Source organism: Lemur catta, chromosome 20 (genome assembly GCF_020740605.2).
Source record: "Lemur catta isolate mLemCat1 chromosome 20, mLemCat1.pri, whole genome shotgun sequence".
Classification (NCBI taxonomy): domain Eukaryota; kingdom Metazoa; phylum Chordata; class Mammalia; order Primates; family Lemuridae; genus Lemur; species Lemur catta.
The window spans coordinates 22,285,123-22,307,023 of NC_059147.1; the positions used below are offsets into that span (position 1 = coordinate 22,285,123).

At 43.7% G+C, this 21,901-nt stretch overlaps 1 protein-coding gene across 3 annotated transcripts in view; it reads right to left on the reverse strand.

The window, feature by feature from the left end:
* The window catches only part of TANGO6 (transport and golgi organization 6 homolog), a 157,679-nt gene that overhangs the window by 11,604 nt on the left and 124,174 nt on the right, over positions 1 to 21,901 (reverse strand). For all 3 annotated transcript variants that reach the window (XM_045533395.1, XM_045533397.1, XM_045533396.1), the window contains one exon: positions 13,784 to 13,897. In XM_045533395.1, coding sequence (XP_045389351.1) covers positions 13,784 to 13,897 — 114 coding nt within the window. The remainder of the gene's footprint in view (positions 1 to 13,783; positions 13,898 to 21,901) is intronic.

Below are 21,901 nucleotides of genomic sequence, written 5' to 3' on the forward strand. Positions count from 1 at the left end.
GAGCGGGAGGCGGTGGACAAGAAGGGGGATGGATTTAATGCACTCTGAGTGCAGTCCCGGGGCCGGCGTGGGTCAGATGACGGTGGCATCTGGAACGCTCTGACCGTGTCACTGCGCAGAACACAGGGCATCAGGGAGAATTCTGCTTGGCCGGCAGAAAGAAGCCAGACTCTTAGGTCTGCGAGGCCAGTGGCCTCTCTAAGATAATGGGCAGGAAACAAATAAATTGAGGAAGCAGAATGGAGGCAGACAATCTAGACCTCATTCACGGAGCTCTGGCCTGAAGAAGAATAATGCTTTACCGATAAAACCCAAACTTTCACTTTCATGGGCCTATGAAAAAGAAATTAGGGCCAATTCAGACCAAAAGACCAGGCTTTTGAGACACTTCACTGAAAGCCTTGGGAAGGTCAGCAAAAAAAGGCAGGATTACGAATGTCAGAGATTCCTACCCATGCCTGACGGATAGAGAATCTCAAACATGCTGAAGTTCAGCGCGGCATTATTATTAACCAGAGGTTATTGAGCTTTTCAAAAACCTTTTATTTTCAAAGTATTTTTCTCGGCTAGACCTGGAGATAAATGGCATTTTTACTTTTTCTGGATTGTGTCTGGCTGTTAAACGCGGACAGCATCTCAAGTACAAATTGGAGATGGGGTGGGAAGGGGATGAGGGGGGAATCACGCGTGATTTTTACTGAAGAATAAGGGAAAAAAAATTAACTGGTCGAGTGCCAAAAATGCTACAGGGACAGAGACCGGCTAGGTAGTTTAGGGACAAAGACCAAGACTGTGGCTAGAGGTTAAGCCCTGGGAGGGATGATAGCTCAGGGGCCCTACACAAAAAGTAGACAGTCAGACTTCCCGACACCTAACTGTGTGTGCTCCTTGTCTAGCATATGCTGAGGCATGCCACCCGGCTTCCAGGAGTCGGTCACCAAGCAGCTGTGTGTCAGGGACTGGAGTGCCGCCCGCCGTGGTGGTAGGAGCAGCAGAGGCAGCATCTTTCAGAAAGCCTTTAAATAGCAAACTGAGGACGGCGGCAGCTTTCCCACACCCCCCCCAGCCCTGAAATAGAACAAAGGCATCAGGGAAAATGGCCAGAGTGTGTGCAAAGGCAGCAGGCTGCTGCTTGTGGGAGAAGAGATGGGGAGCGCCGTCCTAACAAGGTGATTATAACCCCAGCTTTCAAACGTACACAATTACCACACAGTCCTGTTTGCTTTCTGCACCTAAAGCCTCCAGCGCGAGACGAGACAGCACCTGCAAATGGCTCACTACTACCATTTCAGCATCTACTACATTTCAGTCGCTGTGCTAAGCCCTTTACACACATCATCTCATTTAATCCTATGAGGCAGGTATTATTAGCTGCAGTTTATGAATTAGGGAAACGGGGTTTAGAGAGGTTTAGAGATTTGCTCAAGGACAAATAGCCTAGAATTCAAACCCGCATCTGTCAGGTCTGACTCCACAAACCTTGCTTTGAAACATGTGCATTATGAGGAAATCCAATATACCGGGGGATACCGTGCAGAGAATTTGATCTTTCTCTTGCACCATCGAAGCTGTTGGCTGGTGAGGGAGGAGGAAGAGCAGCAGACGGGCTAGTGGCTGACTCCAAGATCTGGGTTTCCTTTCGGGTGCCAGTTTGCTCTGGGGACACCCTAAATCACCCCAGGCTTACCCTGGTTACACACCCGCAAGTCTAGCTTGAGTCGGCCATGCCTCTGTGGATCTCTATGGGCAGGGGGAGTGCAGGACACAGTCCTCAGGGCATTTGTTCAGTGGAACTCAATGCTCTGTGCAAGATGTTTCAGAAACATAAGGTAAACCAAAGGGCAGAAAAACCAGAGTCACGGACTCATTGGAGGTCCTGGCAGGGTTTGCATTATGTGCTGATATATACATGGTGTGGACCAGACTGGAAAATGCAACCCCCCACCCATATCAGAAAAGTACAGTGACACTGCCTAGGGTGCATGCCGTTGCCTCTGAGTGATACCATCGTCCTAGTTAGTGAGTCTCCACCCTCGCTGCTCATTAAAATCCACCAGAGAACTTTAAAAATGCCTGGGTCTCATCTTGCACCTAAGAATCAGAATCGTAGAGGTTAGAGCTCAGGCTTTTAAAAAAATTTCTTTTTATGCTGCCCAGGAAACTCTAATGATCTAATCATAATGATGCAATAGTGCAAGGATGGTAGGAAAAACAATCGATTGGAGACTTAGTAAGAGACATGCCATGGTCTCAAAAGCAGAAGTCAATGTCATGGCTTTGCCTATGAAAAAAATCTAAGCATCAACTGCAAGGGCAAAATGATTTAGACATAACCTATTACATTTGGAATTTTCTTCATTATCAAGAATAAGGTTTTTATTTTCCAAAAGGGGGGTAGTCAGAATAATTTTTAATAAAATTAATCTTATATAATCTTTAATAATCTTAATAAATTAAGATTGCATCTTTTCCCCAAAATATTAAAAAAAAATTTCTTAAACATGTGTATGTGAAACATGATTGTGAAGACAGAGACCATTGTAGGCTACTGACATGCATTATATAGGAAAATGAAAAGATAAGATAAATGCAGCTACCTCTTGCTAGGGTAGCTGCCATTATGGTAGAAACCTCTGCTCAGATGGCAGGAATTAAGGGAAATACATGTGCTAAAATTTTGACAGCTAAATATATCTAAATATATATATATATATATATATATATATATACACACACATACACACACACATATATATATACATGTCTATATATATATATAGTGTGGAAGAAGCCAAATTTTGAAATGCAGACTGATTCTGGCTGCATGTCAATATTCATTCTGTCACTCTGCCTCAGGACTCCTTCTCCCAGCTGATTTTGGGACAGCAGGTCTACAACCCAATTGCAACAACAACAAAAAAAAACGTTACGTGTTTCCAAGTAAGGAAGCAAAATTCCCTCCTTAAGAGAACATGTTTAGACAAGTTTGGCTCTTGGGAAACCTCCTACTGGAGGAGTCTGGAAGTCCCAGAAGTCCCAGTTTAAGATCTAAGAAGTCTATGTACTGCAAAGGTAGGCACAAAGAAATTCAAGAGAAGTGTTCCATGCCTCTCATAGATATGATTTCACGCACTCATAAACGAGGCAATGTGCTAGAGTCGGGGAATGTAGAAGTGAATGGAGTGTTCAGGGACTTATGGTTTCTTGGTGACACCAGACATGTGAACAAATCACTACAGCATCTACTGTAATCCTGGGCCAATATGTGAAGTACTGTGGAGCCTGAGGAGGCGAGGACTAATTTTATCTGAGAAATCAGGAAGCTTTTCACAAGAGTGTAACATTTAAGTCAAGTCCTAAGGGATGAATAAAACTCATCAGATGGGCGGATGGGGAAAAGAAGGCATTTGAGGCATAACAAACAGTCTGGAGCAAGATGAGGGAGCAAGAAACAGCATGGCAGCTTATTCTGGGGCTGCCGTGTGGTTCTCAGGGCATAAGAGGCGAAGTGTGGGAGAGAAAGTCATAGAAGGCAGGTGGGGCCAGATTATGAATGGACTCGTCTTTGTCTTATGGACTGCAAGGAACCATTAAAAAAAATATTAATACCAGCTGGGGACTGGACTTCAGCAGATTTGCATTTCAGAAAGGTCTCTCTGGCCGTAGTTTTCTTACCATCCTGAGTAACCGAATACCTGTCAACCCCGGAGAATCAGAGAGCAGAAGGAAGTCCGGTGGCTAAGGAAGCAGAAGGCCTAGGAGTCCAGCTTTGCCCCAGTACCCCTGTAACGGTTCACCTCTTCCTCAAGTACATCTCAGGCCAGCTCTGCTTAGCTCCTTCGGAAGAGCCACGCTGGCGCTGAAGACAGCCTGGGTGTGCACTCAAGTTCCCCACTTGCTGGCTGTGTGACCCGAGCATCCAGCGTAAACTTTCTGCACCTGAATTTTCTTATCCGTAAACAGAGTTAATAAGTTTATTTATCTCACAGTGTTTTTAGGAGGATTCGGTGAGATAAAAATATAAAGAACTTAGCACTTCACTTGGCATACAATAAGCCCTTAATAAATGTTACCTATATTATTATTAAGGGCCAACCTCAGAGAACACGGAATTTATTTGGCTGCAGATTTGCTATGAGCAAACCAACCGTGGGGTGATGAGCAATGGGCTGGAACAGACCCCAGAGCATCAATCCAGACTGTCATCTCACGTCACCCCAAGGAGGACACACTTAGTCAGAACTCCTCCCTTTCAGATGATGGAGCAGAAATAAATGGGTTTTGCAACCCAGAGGCCCATCTGATTATCAGCAAAATGACTCTCTGAGGAAGAAACAATTCCTGAACCAGGCTGCAGGGCAGGAGGAAAAGTCCCAAGACTTTGGGACTCCCCAGCTTGGCAGCCTTGAAGGTGACTGGTCTCCTTCAGTTCTCTGCTCCCTGCTTTTCCCAGTTCAGTGTACATTATGGGAAGTTTCCGGGCGGTGTAGTCTGTGGCTAGACTGTGCTTTTGGCAAGAGATAGGGAGAACATGAGGAAGGGCAGAAAACGAAGCCAGGGTTGTTTCCTGTCTCTGCTCTCTGAAGAGTTCACGCTGGCAGGTCCTGGGAGGTCAGGGTACCTGGGTCCAAGGTTAGCCCAAACACTCTCCTGTCACTGTGTTGCCATTCTCCTCGGTAGACAGCAAATATGCCGTGAGGATGTAGTCTGGCCTATTTTCCTTTGGGTATCATGGTTTCCAGGATCTGAAGCAGCCTTCTGTTAGCCACGATCTGTGCAGGGAATGCCCAGGTGATTGAGTTTCTGAGTCACCCAGGTAAAAGGGACAGAGAAGATGTGAGTATGGCTGCTCTGCTTAAGCCTGGAACATCCATCTCCTCTTGCCCTCCGTCCCCGCGACACTGGCACTCCTGGTTCTCTGGCCTTTGGACTTGGGCCAGGACTTATGCCATTGCCTTCCCTTGTTCTCAGGGCTTCAGGTTTGGACTGGAACTACACCACAGGCTTTCCTGGGCCTCCAGATGACAAATGGCAGATTGTGGGACTTCTCAGCTTCTTAAGTCACACGAGCCAATCCCTCGTAATCAATCTATCTATCCATCCATTCCCTTGGTTGTGTTTCTCTGGAGAACCCTGACTAACATAGTACCACCAGTGGGGTATACAGAAGCCGTGGTATCACCGGAGCTAACAGAAACATAGAGGCGTCACCATAGCTTGACAAAGCCAGAGAGAAAGCAGCCAGAGGACAACACAGTAGCAAAAGCAAACAGCCTTTTATAGCCACCATCTCAGAAGGCACGAGGGACATCGCCTGGGGGCTCCTAGAACCAGGTGGGGAGAAATTTGAAGGGGCTGAAATTGGTGCAGTGGGGGCAGGTAGGGGCAAATAGGGGAAACAAAGAAATGTTGCTTTTTACTATTTTTTTCCGGTTTTACTTATTTTTTTAATTGAAAAATAAAAATTGTATATATAAAAAAAAGGAGATATGAGTACGAGTCCTGGAGCTGCACTGCCAGGGCTCACCTGCTGCTCTGCCACTCCTGAGCTGTCGGACAAGTCACTGATCTTCTTTGTCCTGGTGGGGACGTTAATCATAACTAAATGGATTACTATGAGGATTAAATGAATTAATTCATGTAAAGCGCTCAGGTATAAATGCTATCATATAGTAAATGCTAAATAAAAGTATTTTTTTGTGTGGTTTTAATTTATACTCTATTTTTCAGGAGTGCCGCTATCACATAAACTAAGAGAGAGAGAATATTTTGATTTGTTTGGCATTTTCAAAGAACAGCTTGCCATTTTGGAAAATTAGACTACTCAAGATCACTCATGGTACCCCTGAGTTATCAACATAAGACATCTGAATCAATTTGTATTTTCTGCTATTATATTCATGGTGATTTCATATATGAGAGCAACTGAATCGTTCATTATGTCTTAGAGGTGGCCTAGACGGTTATACACTAAAATACATGTTATTTTATTATAAACTACTATCCTTTTCATTTCTTCTTTATATTACAATTGGGGCATTATACTGATTTAAAAATATGAATACAGGTTAAGAAGCTATAAAGGGAACACTACAGAATATGTTAGAATAATTTGTTACGGTAAAAGTGCACTGGGTCTGACGCGGGGAAAGGAAGCTGATGGACTAGACTGTCTGAATCCTAGTGCCTACTCTGTGCTCCATTTCACCTTAATGAGGATACCTAAGCTACCCGGGAGAATAAGAGAAACCTTGTTCCAGATGAACAAGATGAATGAGTGAATTAAATAAGAGGAAGAAGAGGGAAGATACTGTATTTCATTAGCACTTAGCCAACATAAGTCACCACTAATGACTGGAAATGGGTGCTAATTCTTCCTGGCATTAGCTTTGGAATATTATAACCACAGTCTCTTCATGAGCTTGAGTTTCCTCATTCATAAAATAAGACAGCTGGATCGTTTCCCAAAGTATCTTCCACGGAACGTTATTACTTGGCATGCTTATGATGACAAAAGGGTTCCTGGGTAAGTGAGCTTAGGACATTGCTACAGGACTTCTCAGACTCCTTAACAGGCTAACATGCCCTGAATCTCTAAGAGGGGAATATAGAGTTGTATGCAGCATAAGGAAATTTTTGTGAAATATAAATTAAATAGTCTGTAAGGCCTCTTCTAGTTCTAACATCCTAAAATTCTGTAACTTTGAATGTTTAAATGAGACAATTGTCTTGGCCATTTTAGGTCAGAATAAGAAGGGTAAGGAGAAAATTATCCTCCAGAAAATAAAATATCTTAAGTCTGATGCAGGAGAGAAAGACAAACCAAGTTCTAACGTATGTAGATCTATGTAAATGATTATGCAGGAGAGGCAGAAAGGGAGCAGTTTTAAATGTTAGGGCTTCCAAACTGTCTCTTATGTTATCACTAGAAAAGGTTGAACGTTTATAGTTTAGCAATCCCAGGAAGGTAGTGAGTCCTAATCTTTATCCGCTTTGCTTCTTAAATTCATCACTAATATCATATGGATGTGGCCAAGTTACTGTTGAGGAAATCTATGGGGTTATTCCCTAGTCCTAGGCACAGACCCCAGCCTGACCTCTCACAAATGGCTACCGTGGAGGCTGAACATGATGTTACACAAACCTTCAACCCCACATGTCCCACCTGGCCCTGCCAAGTTGGTTGAGCTGGAGATGGACATGTGATCTTAGCTGGAACATTAAGTCTCTTCCCTGGAGTTTTTGCATTTGGGGCCAGAGAGGGAATCTGAGTATTGGATATAAGATGCAACCCGGGGCCACTGAGAGTGGTCATGTTGCTGCCATAGAAAGAAAGCTAGACTCCAGGACGGGCGAATAAAGTTGAAATGCAAGAGAAGCAGAGATAAGAGATGGAATATTTGTTGGTGATTGTAAGAGTCACTGACCCCTCAGCTCTATCTCTGGTCTTTCCACAATGTGGTTGTTCAGTCCTTCTTTGGATGACATGCTAACATGTTCCCTTTGCCTAAGCTAGTTCAGACCAGGTTTCTGCTGCTTAAAACCAAAAGAGCTCTGACTATAGTCACATGGGCCTTTCATATCTACTTTCTCCACCAGTAAAGAGGGAAGAATGGAGGCCGCGTCCTGAAAGCTGGCGGACTAAACATAAGCGCACACCACTGCTCTCTCCTGAAACCTCATTAAAATGATAGTAAAGGGATAAAAAATGGCATTAAGTTACCAGAACAAAAGAAAAAAAAAATAGAAACAGTAACCAAAGTTTTGACGCTAGAAAGTAGATGGGTGAATCCTAGAGTCATAGTCTTGATTTGCCCAGAACAGTACATTTTACTCCTAATGCTCTGGTATAATTATTAATAGTATCCTCTTTTACTCTTAGAAGTGTCCTGGTCTGGATGCTAAACTGACTTATTAAACCTAAGAAGCCCAGAAGCAAGCCTAATGTGCCACAGAAACTCAGAAAAGTTCAGGAGTTGATGGCGCTGTGCCTCTTAAAATAGGGGAGACAGAAGCCCTAGTTCAAAGTGTGTTTGCCCAGCAATCAGGTGCCCTGAAGCCTCATCTACTCTCTGCATCCCGGTCACTGCCGCCCCCCCAACCACAGCAGAGCTTGGGGTTTTACCCTTTGGAGGGACTGACCAGAGAGACTTTTTTTTTTTTTTTTTTTGAGGCAGAGTCTCACTCTGTCGCCTGGGCTAGAGTGCCGTGGAGTCAGCTTAGCTCACAGCAACCTCAAACTCCTGGGCTCAAGGGATCCTCTTGCCTCAGCCTCCCAAGTAGCTGGGATTACAGGCATGCATCACCACGCCCAGCTATTTTTTTTCTATTTTTAGTAGAGATGGGGTCTTCCTCTTGCTCAGACTGGTCTTGAACTTCTGAGCTCAAGCGATCCTCCCGCCGCAGCCTACCAGAGTGCTAAGATTACAGGCGAGAGCTGCCACCCCCGGCTCAGAGAGACTCTTGATAGGGAGACATCAGGTACAGCTACAGATGAGAGTGCCACATTAAAAACAGGAGGATTAAGTGAAAGTCTACATACTGAATGGTGACACCTCCATCCTCCTTCCACTCATCTTTCAGAAACCTGCAGCCAGGCTTCTCTACATAGGAAACTAGAAGATTCTTTTATGCCAAGGGCCCCCCAAAAGATAATCATAGTATGGAGTCTCCCAACAAAATGACTTGGCCAGTTCGCCACCCTCTTAAAAAGTCCACCTAGTCCATAAATAAGTACTTGTACACGGAGTGTCATCAGCTTTAAAGTGCTCTGTTCTTAAACCTTGCAGTAGGCTTAGAAAGTAACCAGTCCAGACAAGAGTGGGTGGGCGAAGGGTTGCAGGAGACCTGGCTCCAAGAAGATGAAGCTGTTAGTTTACTTGATGTGTCTGAAACTTTTATGAAATTTATAAACTTGCAGCAGAGACTGGGGATGAATGGATGGTAGTACGTTCATAGAAAGGTAGCAAATGTAAACCTGAGACAATTATAAACTTCAGAGAAAACCAAAATTCATCCAAGACAGGAAGTATAACCATGGTATATTACATAGCTGTAGATAATAGTTATAGTCATAATATAGACACTGAATGCTGACAAAATAAAAACTATAATGTAACTAAGGGAAAGTGGGGAAGGGGAATGTATATATTTGTGAGGGCATGTTAATAATATTATTAATAATAACTACCACATATTGAGCTTTTAGAACCTATATATTCTAAATGCTTTACATAGATAACCTCATTTAATTCTTACAACAAGCCTATAAAGTGGTACTTTTATTATTCCCATTTTATAGACAGGAAGTTGAGGCACAGAGAGGTCAACCTATTTGTGTAGCGTCTGACTGCCAGCAAGTTGCAAGGCTGGGTGGGATTCGATCACAGACGTGCTGGCTCTAGAGTCCATGCTCGAAGCCTGAGCTACTGGGTTCGGCTGCCGCAGTCCTCTCATGAAGGCCGGTTCTCCCACTTTAGGAACAGAACCACTGAGGGGGCGACTTTTACACATTGGATCTAGTAGGAAGTTATTAAATGAACTGAAAAATCGAATAAAAGGAAGGACACATCCCATTCATGCTGTCCCTTTACCTCTAACTTGCCGTTTGTGCTGTATCCCACCCTGCTCTGGTCCTAGTCCTCATCTGGCCTGGACTGACAGGCACAAGGTGAACCAGGACACAGGCATTAAGTCTTCTGTATTTGGAAAGGCACCGTGTCATGTACAAACCGTTTCCCTTTTTCAGCCACACTTTGCATTCTCTTGCATAAGGAAGCAGCAGAGTAATCTCCGACTGTAGAAATGTCAGTGAGACCAGCATTCATAATGTCACTAGCACGAGGCTTCTGCCGTCAGAGTCGAATACTGAACTCAAAAGAATAAATTAAAAATCAGTCCTGGGTGGAGGCCTGCCTTTGGCTCAGAAACTGACTCGGACATCAATTAATAATGAATCTCAAACTCCTCCCCTGAAGGTGCTTCCAGGTTTTGCTTATGTTTGAAGATACATCTGAAGTTAAGACTTTTTGTCATCTTGAAGCAATGAATTCTAAAGCCTACTACTGCCCTTTTGTTACGACAGAGGGGTCTGTTTGTCGTTCTAACATATCTTGCTCTCGCTCTGCAAACCTGTGTCTCGCTCTTGCTCTGTAAACCTATCTCATCCTTCCTCAATGAACTTCGTTTCACGTTTGCCATACTTTTGGTGTGTCTGGTCATTCTTCGGCCAAGAGCACACCAGGAATTGAGAACAAACAAACTACAACCCCACAGCTTAAGTCCAGGAGTTAGAGGAGATGGCTCAATGTAATTGTCTAGACAAGGGTCACAAGATTTTCCTTACTGGAGATAAGGTGGACTAAAACCACCAATTATTGTTAAATGACAATAGCCCGCAGCCAAGACATGTGACACACTGGTCACGTAGACCCGAACTCAACCAACCCCTTTCCCTTTAAAAAGCCCTGTTTTTCTGCTTAAAGAAAGGATGATGGTCTTTTGAGACACTTGTCTGCCCCCCTCCTTATTTGCCAGCAAATTAATAAATTTCTTTTTCCTTTGCCTCTAAAAAAAAAAGCCTATTACTGATCTCCCACTAGACAGAGTAGAAAATAGCTTATTCTTTTGTCATCTAAAATTAAGGATTAGAAGGAAGAAAAACTGCTCTGGTAATTATCTTTTAACATTAAAAAGGGAGAGAGTTTCAATATATAAAATGCCGCCATATTTAGTCACTTTAAACCCATATGCAAAGTTTTCAAGTACTTCACAGTTCTTCTAAGAAGTCAACCTTTAATAATGTTTTTTTTTTTTGAGACAGGGTCTTGCTCTGTCACCTGGGCTAGAGTGCACTGGTGTCATCATAGCTGGCTGCAACCTCAGACTCCTTGGCCCCGGGCGATCCTCCTGCCTCAGCCTCCTGAGTGGGGGTTCTGGCTTCTACTAGGCTTCAGGTTATGTAACAAACAGATACGGTCACAGGCCAACATGAGGCTAAGCAGACAAAGTAAGTTTTTCAACAAGAAAGTCATCACAGCATTTCCCTCCAATGTGGATATTGTGTTGACTGCACCAAACTCTGGCTACTTTCAAATGGGAAAGAGGTAAAAACTACCTCATGAGTTAAGGGTGTTGATATTTTCCCTCTCTGATCCCAATTTATCTCCTGATCTTCTGAACCTCTACCTCCTTTTCAAGCTGCCATAACCACAGAGGTCCTTGGCAGGCACATCTACAAGCAACAGAGAATTCGCTGCAACCTGGTATTATCTTTTGGCGCTCTATAGTCTGAGAGATGGTGATTAGTAGGAAAAAAAATACATAAAACTTCATCAACAAAGTGGCATTTTCATTTCAGCTGTTCCTGGGGGCAAAACAGAGCCATAAAGAGAAATCCCAGATTGGAAGCTTTGTGGTTATCTCCGCTTCTCATTAACATGCCCCTGATTATAATCACACCTACGATTACAAGATTTAACACACCTGGTCTCAAGGATGCACCGGGAAGAGGAAATCATACATTCATCCCATCTCATTTCCTTTTCTTTATTCCCTGAGTAAGCACAATTTACAAGTTTAAGTGAGTGCAGACTAGGGGTGGATTGGAGAATAGCGGGCTTTTCATTTACATGGCTTTTTGGAAAATGACAAAAATCTTCCATGGCCACAAATTATTTTAGTACTGGTGACACAGACGAGCAATGTTGCTTTCATTGGCTACACACAGATGTGAGAAATCTGGATACAGTTTCTATTTATTTCTTCTCTGACTTTACTAATGACATTTTCCTCTGCTTTACATACACACTCACTCTCCCTCTCTCTCTCAGTTAGGGTTTGTGCACTCACACAGTTTTGTAGATTTCTTTTAATAGCGTTGTAATTTATATTTTAAATAAATTTTTAGTTTGAAATAATCTTAGATTTACAGAAAAGTTGCAAAGATAGTACAGAGTTCCTGTTTACCCCTCATCTAGTTTCCCTTTTGTTAACAACTTATGTGACAATGATATATTTGCCAAGAGTTTTGCAGATCTTAACAATGGATGAAAAACACTGATCCTTCTTAACTCCCTCTTGTATAAGAGCATCTCAACAAGAGCAATGTGTACCCTGTAGCGATTTAATTATACAAATTATACATGGTTGCTCATCCCCATCAAGGTCCTAGGACCTGGATAATAACCTGAACCTCCAACCCCTCCAGGTGAGTGCTCCCAGTTCCTGAGCAATCCCATCTCTACAGAAGATTTTATGAGTCAGCCAGGTCATTCTTCCCTATTCCCCTTTGCGTCACTATTAGTTGCCTAGCCAATGTCCATTTCCTGCCATCTTCGTTGCTGACTAAAATTCAATTTTGTTCAGAGTAGCAATATAAATTTCCTGTCGGGCTCCCTTGTAGCTAGTAATTATGAATGAAATTATGTGAGACAGTTCTGGCCAATAAAATAAAGTAGAAGTCTTGGGGGAGGGTAGTTGTGAGAAACTTTTCTAGTTCCCCCAAAAAGGATACAAAAACATCTAGGGCTGCTCTTCTCTCGTCTTCTTTCTTACTCATTTAAATCAGTCCCAATGGCCAGAGCTGCAGTAGCTATTTTGTAGTCAAGCTACAAAAAGGCCATGAGGATTATAGAAATACCGGCCTTGTTGACACTGAGCTGCTAAACAAACGCCATCTACCTACATATTTCTTGTGATATAAGAAAAACAGATCCTTATTTGTTTAGGCTGTTGTAGTTGGATTTTTTATAACTTGTAGTTAAACATGTTCCGATAAACTGGTTCAATCCAAACCTTAACCTACACAAGGCAGAGGAGAAGGGAAAGAGATGTAGCTGAGCGTAAAACACTGGAAAGTGGCCATTTCGAAATTCAATGGCCTAGCCACTGAGCTGCAACAACAGCAGGGAGGTGTTCAAAGAGAAAATGTGGCTGTGTCAGGAAGGAAGGGGATAACTAACGAGTCCATGCTTGTACAAAAATGGTGTCAGAAACTTGATATGGTGAAATTCTAACACAAATAAAGCCTGTGTGTATGACAAAACAATCACTCTCATAAAGGCTTCACTGACACTTGGTTAAATACCAATGTGCCAGCCACAGACAAGCATTGTGGATGCCGGAAAGTGAATTATTAATGCAAACTCTCTGCATGAAGTCAACTGGGAATGAGATTCCATTAAAATCAAGAAGAAAATTAATTTAGAGGTCATTCACTCTTAGCACACATATGGATATATACACTTTCTTCCTGTACTGGCCATACACTGGGGAGAAATCCAGCCAAACCTACTTGAAGGAGGAAGAAGGTTTAATTTATGCAGCAACTAAAATCTCATGGATTGAACTCAGCTAGAAAGGAAACATCTTATATGAGACCCTTTATTAATTCAGTATGAAAACTTAAATGAGTCAGGAAGATAAGTCACTAAAGTTCAGGCTACAGAGGCAGGGCTAATGTGTTCCAGCCTGCTCACCTTGGAGCCTGCCCGTATGAGGAAAATGCCAGGATCAGGGCCTCAGTCTATAACCTCGTGCTCTGGCTTTTCTGCAGAAAAACTAGCGTGTAGTTTGTGCAATATGTTAACAGAGGAAATAGAGATTCTTATTGAAGATGCAAACAATACCATTTCCTGCTACAAAATCCCTATTGACTGATTCATTCGCATGAGCACATTTAGGGAAAAGGTTTGAAGCTTTCCCAGGTAAAAAAAACTTATAAACAGACCAAAAAAAAAAATAAAGAGGTAGAGAAGTTGCAAGTGGTGAGAGACTGACTTACCTCAGTAGCTTTCTGGCTGAGTCCCCGAAACAGTAGCACGACCACATGGACGGCAGCTCTGCGTACTTGAACTTCACGGTCTGTTTTAGCCACAGCGATCAGGCAAGCTGTTACCTAGGAAAGTGAGGGAAGAAGAAGTCAGTAAGAATCAGGGTTGCACAATTACCTATAGCCTTTCCAGTGTGTTCCACTTACTACACATTCATCAAGAGCAATGTGGCTTAGAGGGGGGTGGATAGTTTCCTCATCCTCAATAAAGAGGGTGAGATCTAGTGGTAGAGATCTTGATGCAGTCTGGCTTTTCTGGAAAAGGACAGAATCTCGTTTGGAATTCAGGAGGGAGGTTAGGGAGTGGAAAGGAATATGTGTCCTGTACAGAATATCTATTTTTAAAAAGGTAAGGTCAAATGCAAATATTTCCGCAAAAGTGGTAAGAATTGTTACTTGTCCTCCTTTGAGAACACTGAGTGAAGGAAAAAAGATGGTCCAAAACAAAGCTGCTTCTAGAGACTGAGGACCACGGGGACTTAGCAGGAGGCTTCAGAGTTCAAGGCCTGGCATGAAGATGAATGCACCATCAATGAAAGTTTCAGCCCAGGGATACAGAAACACGAAAATATTCAATGTGATCTTCTTCAGCATGTCCAGACGTCCCAGTCCTACAAATCTAGGGTACACCCCATGTGAGTCAGCAGGGGCCAATTTCAGAGACTCCCTGCCTGGGCTTCTTCATTTGTGGAATAGGTCTTTCTGTGCTCAATTACTTTAAAAGACAGTTCTATGACAGAAAATAAAGACTGGAAATGACTTGCAAAACACGGTGCCAGATATATAGCCAATAATTATATGTCATAAAGTGATACAGGCTGGGTGTGGTGATTCACACCTGTAATCCTAGCACTATGGGAGGCCGAGGTGGGAGGATCACTTGAAGTCAGCTGTTCGAGACCAGCCTGAGCGAAAGCGAGACCCCGTCTCTACTAATAATAGAAAAAATCAGCTGGACATAGTGGCATGTGCCTGTAGTCCCAGCTACTCTGGAGGCTGAGGCAGGAGGATTGCTTAAGCCTAGGAGTTTGAGGTTGCTGTGAGCTAGGCTGACACCACTGCACTCTAGCCTAGGTGACAGAGCAAGACTCAGTCTCAAAAAAAAAAAAAAAAAAAAAAAATATATATATATATATATATATATATACAGTTTCTATACCCTATATCAATCACTCTGCCCCTGCTTGGCTCCTGGTAGGCATAAAAATATTCTAAAATCCTTTCATCCCATCTAGATCATGAAAAAAATAAATCAAATCTTAATAAAGAGATACAATTAAAACCAGTAACAACCAGAATACACCTTTCTGAGATACTCATGCAAGATTTAAAAAGAAAATATAAATTTTGGAAGTGTGACCAATGGCAGCAACAATGTAAAGGTATGTCTAAATTACTCAATTGGTCTATCACAAACTTTTGTTATTGGATTTACTATGTGAGTGTATTTCTTGGCCAACAGTGCAGGAATTTCTAACCACGATAAGAAAATAGCCAGATTGTGTGTTTGGAAACATGTATAAATACGTATTATGTTTAAAGAATGGTGAATACAGGCACAAATGAGGAAACAGGCTTGTGCAGAAATATTAACTACGCAGGTTGTATTTTTCACAGCTTTCAAACAGTTGGGCATAGTTCAAAGTGTCTAATTAATCAGTGATGGCAGAGAGATTAGAAGTAGCTTGTTCTTAAATATAATTGCATCTGTGATACACTGGCATTTAATCAAGTTGTGCATCTATTAGACAAACTTGCAGCTTGCAAGTGAAGGGAAATCCCAGAAAAGCTCAATTTTGGGGGACTGTTTTCAAAAAGACTTAGAAAGCTGTGTTCTGCCTTTGACCTGAGACCCCCCTGACCCCAAGGGCCAGCAGTGGCTTCTAAGCCTCTGGCATTAACGGTAAAAGCAATTCAGTCCTAAGAGGAATTCCTTGGGCGACCTCCAGACAGGTAACAATATAATAGCTACCTGCACTTTCAGGCTTAGTATTTATAAGGTAAGAGCTGAAACCTAAGAAACAAGTTAGAGCTAGGTCTGAGTCCTTGACACAGGGAAGTTGAGTTTATGCAGTCTGATAACTCATGTATGGAAGCCAGCCCAGGGCCATGTAACGAGCAGGGGCTCTCCTGTAGGTTTAGTTTTGAGCTCATGCTTCCATGTTTGGCAGACCAAGCCTTCCTGGCCTCGAACTCTGTTGGAGTCTGCCTTTGCCACCTCTGTTTGGCCTTGTTATGTTGTGTGGGCCATGCTTGCACCTCAGCTTATACCAAGGACAGGTGGGCATTAATTCCACCATTGGGATATCCAGGCAGAAGCATCCTGGCTGGAAAAGGGATTTCCTTTCATGGCGAATTCTTGAATCCCTGTGCCACCTTGAAGGTATGACTGAGAGAGGAGCTGGTTGTGACAAGCCCTGCTGAGATCAGCTGGAATAACCTCCTGCTTGCTACAGGCTGTTAGTGACTTATGTGGCAGACGTACCAAGCTCATGGGCAGTTAGCCATCCAGGGCAATCAGGAAGAGTGTTGGTGAACCTTCCTCAACACCTCTGTCCCAGGACCAAACCCTGTGACATGTACAGTGGTTAGTCATGCAACATGCTTTTTGAGCATCAGAATTTTAATACAGTCTTGCCGATACCATCTAGAGATAAGAGCAGCCTTCTTCAGTTCAGGACAAGCTCCCATAGCCGGCTCACAATGCTGCCCTCCTGCAGGCCAGAGGGACAGACCTCTCATCCAACACTAGAAGCAGGGAGGACACATGGCCACTCTCTTCTATCTAACCAGCCTGGAGAAGTCACTCCATGGATGGTCTCTCACCTCCAATCCTAAGGACATACTCAACATTGTGTTCTACCTCTGAAAGGCTTGGTGCATGACAGATAGATGATGTAAGGTCTTTACTAATGTATGAGTTGGTGTAATATTTCCATCTCTGTGTCTAAGTCCTCCCAGAGGGCAGATATCCATTCGGTGTGATCTTCGTGTCATCTGCCCTGAGGGTCAGTGTACCTATTCTGATAAACTCTCCTATAGAAGGCTTTCTCTTCACTGGCTAAATCACGTGAATCACATCCACTTCTGAAATCCATACAGGAGAAACATGATGATTGCTTTGGAAACATTAAAGGTCAGTTTAAGCAATTTAACACTTGATGGGAGCCAACAGAAATAAGGAAAAACATCACTCTCCAAACAGCTGGCACACACCAAGCATAACCAGCACTATGTCAATAAAGATAATACAAATGGCGAGATTACCAAAAACTGACTTTGGAAAATTCCAGGCGAGAAGGTAACTCGGGTTGAGGTACGTATCCAGGAAGCATGACTTCAATTTTCCAACTGTAGCTGTATCCCTTTTCCTAAAGCTTCATTTGTTAAAGTTCAGCCAGTCTGCTAATTGGTTTGAAACTAGACCATCTGTAAACTAAGAAACCTTCCCAGCAAAGGCAGTGCGAACGGTAATTATTATGAGCTGCGCTTACTCGCCGGTAATTATTATGAGCTGGGCTTACTCGCTCAGCCTGCCATGAAAGAAGCCATGGCAGCTACTTTAGCTTCCTTGGGGTTTCCCAGAACATCTACTCATGTCCTCATCTCAGGGGTTTACAAATCCTGAAACTGCACGAGCCCTGTCCCTTAGAAAACTATACTGATCATGACAAACCTGGTAATAAATTCAGATCATTCAGTGGGATCAGAAGCAGTAGCTTGTACCAGGCCTCAAAGCTCAGGTGTGTGGAATTCTGGGCACCACGTTAAAAGGACACTGCTCCGTGGTCTTGTCACCTGAGGTGCAGCTTATCTGCTGTACTGAGGACAGGCCTCTCGCTGTGGTTCACTTAAATCATATTTACTCCTCAAAGAGAATGATAAAGATGAAAGAACCAATCAAGATTTGGTTTTGAGCCACGCAGCTCTTGACAAGAACAAGGAGAAATTGGGGAAAAAATAATAATGCTCTTTACATAGGCTAAATCTTGACATCAACAGAGGGGGAAAACCTGAATTCCCAGTATGAAGACTGGAAGGGCTGAGCCTGCCCTTCGTGTTCCTGCCCCCAGCCGGCACCATCACGGCACAGACGGCGCCCGAATCTGGGCGTCACTTTCTCCAGGTGCCCAGGAGCTGCAGCCAGAGAGGAAGGCCACTGGTCCCCAGATCAGATCATGTTAGAAGGGACTACAGTGGCTACTTTGTTTAATTTTATATCAAAATAGATTACGCTTCTCCTCTGCCTGGCTAACACTCGATCAATGTGCTCTTCCTGATGCCCTTGTCGAGTCTGGGTTCCCGTAGCACCTGGCATTTCCTCTATCACATCACTGGTCCCCTATTTGCTCCTTTGTGTTTCACCTTCTATGGAAATTTCCTTCGGGGAAGAGATTGGGTCCTTTATCTGTGTCTTCTAGCATACCTGGCACATGACAAATGCTCATGAAGGAGAATTCCTTCAGTTTGCAAAGACAAGCGTCCTCAAAGTCAAAGTTCCTACTCCACCTGTACACACTGGCACTAAGCAATTTCGAGACTACGAAAGAGTTCAAGAGCTTTCATGAAACACTGAAAGAACTGTCACAGAAGAAGCCACCGTAATCTTTTAAAAGAAGTTAGATCATTTCATTCCTTTGCTCTGGCCTCCCATCTTACGCGTAGGCAAAGCCAAAGTCTGTACAAGGGCCCACGTGGCCACCACCTTTCTCATGCCAACTCCTATGATTCTTTCTCTTACCCTCTTCTCTCAGGCCACACTGGCCTTGCTGTTCCCTGGCGTATCAAGCCTACACCTGCTTCCGGGTCTCTGTACTTGCAGCTCCCTCCACCTGGAATGCTCTCCCCTGGGTATCTGGATCAGCCACTTGCTTCCTCAGGTCTTTGCTCAAATGTCACTTGCCATCCGAGTCATGTACAATAACATGCACCCTTCTCTAGTCCCAACTGACACAGAGTAAGTATTTAGTAAATATTTGTTGAATTAATTAACAAATGAACGAAGAACTACTGAAGAGCCATGCCAAGTACCCCACTCTTTCCATGTGAGGGGACTGGAGCTGTTGGGCTATAGGAGGACTCAGTGGCTGGAGTACTAAGACTGGCAGGTTCAGACTCGCAGGGCACCCAGGGTGGCTGGTTTGGCACTGATGACAAGGCAAGCGTGGGACGCTGCATAAGAAGGAACATCTAAAAAGCAGAGACAGAAATTATATGGGATGAGAACCCTTGGTGTTTCAAATCAGAGGGACTATATTGCCTACTGAAGTCTCACTGCTGAAAGCAAGCTCTATTGAGACAGAGCTGTGTAGCTTCCTGTGAGTAGCTTTCCTCGTGTGGCATTTCTCTTCAGTTTCAAGGGCACAAAAGCAATCTTATAAATGAACTGAAAACAGTAATTGAGAGATAAGATAGAGGAGTGGTTAAGAGCAGAAATTCTGGAACCAGCTGTCTGCATTCAAAGCCTGGTCCTGCCATCTGCATGACCTTGGCAACTTATTTAATTTAATTTCTGTGCCTCAGTACCCTCTGGGAGGACTAGATCAGTTGATATATCTAAGGCACTCAGAAGAGTATTAACGCTGGGTGCGGAGGCTCATGCCTGTAATCCCTGCACTTTTTGGGAGGCTGAGGTGGGAGAACTGCTTGAGGCCAGTAGTTCAAGACTAGCCCTGGCATTACAGTGAGACCCTGTCTCTATAAAAATAAGAAAAAAATTAGCCGGGCACAGCGCTTCCCTATAGTCCCAGCTACTCAGGAGGCTGAGGCAGCAGGATCCCGTGAGCCCAGGAGTTCAAGGCTGCAGTGAGCTATGATTGTGCCACTGCACTCTAGCCTGGGCAATAGAGCCAGACCCCTGTCTCAGGAAAAATAAAAAAAGAGAAGAGTATTAAGTGCTTGCTGTGCTGTTATGACTATTTTTTAAACGTGTAGGAACTAGCCTTCCCAACCAATCTTACCCTCTTCATTCAATGCTGTATTAATCACTTAGCCAACACTTTGCACCCACTATCTGCCAAGCACTGGGATAGGCACTAGGGAGTATGAAAAGGTGAATCAAGATTGGTTCTGGGCCAGGTGGGGTGGCTCACCCCTGTAATCCTAGCACTCCTGGATGCTGAGGTGGGAGGGTCACTTGAGCTCAGGAGTTTGAGACCAGTCTGAACAAGAGCGAGACCCCGTCTCTACTAAAAATAGAAAAATTAGGCGTGGTGGCTCGAGCCTGTTGTCCCAGCTACTCGGGAGACTTAAGCAGGAGGATCACTTGAGCCTAGGAGTTTGAGGTTGCGGAGAACTATGATGACACCACTGCACTTTACCTGGGGTGATAGAGCGAGATTCTGTCTCAAAAAAAAAAAAAATTGGTTCTGCCCTCGTTGTGCTCATAATTTATTAATGACCATGAACACTGCTGGGATTGACGCTGCTGACACAGCCCAGGTCTCTAGAAGTGGGGCAGGGTCACTGGACAAGAGGTTCACCAGGCGGGTCCCCCATAGCAGCACCTTCTAGTCTCTATTTTTACGGCTGAAACATAAAGGAGGTCCCAGGGTCACAGACGGTGCTTCTCTCTCTGTCGGCACCCATGGGCGGCAAACAGCCTCCTCCCTATTTGCACTTCGTTCCCAAAGGCTAAATTAACAATGCTCGACTCTTGCTGTGAACCCGGAAGTCATAAAGCAACCAGGCCCTTCCTAACGTGGCCACTGCCTGCCTCTCTTGCCTCAGCTCTCGCCACCAACTCATGCCCCACCAGACCCTTCACTCCAGCCGTCGGGATCTTCCTGTATTCCTCAAACGCATCGGGCTGTCCCACAGCCTTTGCACAAGCTGCTCCCTCTGCTACCTTGCTCCCCTCTGACTTCTTGGCCCACCTAATTGCTACTTGTTCTCCAGATTCAGGTCCAAGGGTCTCTTCCTCCAGGACATCTTTGTCAACACCCAAATATGCGCCCCCAGCACCTATCCCAATGGACTGTAATTGTAATTATTAATTTCTGTGTCTTCCACTACATTACCCAGGCCCGGAAGGCAAGGTGTATCTGATAGGGTTTTGTATTCCCAGCCCCTAACAAAGGGCCTGATGTATTGCAGGTGCCAGAAAAATGACACTTTTTGAATGTTACAAAAATTGTTTTAGCTCAATCTTCTTAATCAACCAAACCAAAAAATGTCTCTAATACTTTGGATAGTACATCAGACGCTGCCACCATGCTACAGTGTCCTTAAGAGAGAGAAAATGAAGAGTCTGGGGATTTAAAAAGAAATACAATCTCAGTGTTTGGTTTCAGAGATCATGCTATTTAGGTACCGTTCAGGTTCATTAGTTTTAGAAAATGTATGGGTCCCATCAGTCTGAGCTGATCCACTTGGAGATCTGGGGGAAATTTTTCTGCAGTTCATGGCTATGTTTAAGAAATGTTTTTGTGATGCTGGCATAATTCTGAACATACTAAAAACCACTGAGTTGTATCCTTTAAGTGGGATTATAGGCGTGAGCTATAATAATTGTGTAGTATGTGAATTATATCTTAGTAAAGCCATTAACAAAAATAATCATACTTGGGTTTGGTTCGGATCATGGTCCAGCAGTGTGTTTTAACTCATGGTTTATGGTTCAGTTTGGTTTGAGACATGTGAAGAGACCAAGAAAATAAAGAAAAATAAAATGTGGGAACCATTTTAGTATTTGGCCCAGAGGAGTTATACTGAGGCCAGGCTGGTTGTTCACGCCTATAATCCCTGAACTCTGATAGGCTTGAGGCCAGGAGTTTGGGACCAGCCTGGGCAACATAGCGAGACACCATCTCTACAAAAAATTTAAAAATTAGCTGGTGTGGTGGTACCCGCCTGTAGTCCCAGCTACTCGGGACCCTGAGGTAGGAGGGTCGCTGTAAGGTTACAGTAAGCTGTGATCAGATCACTCCACTCCAGTCTGGGTGACAGAGTGAGACCCTGTCTCTTAAAAAAAAAAAAAGATATATACTGATATATTGATGGTGAAATAAATACAAGGCTACAAGACAAAGGTAAATTTTAAGAGGCTAGAGGAAGATACTCAGAGAGGAC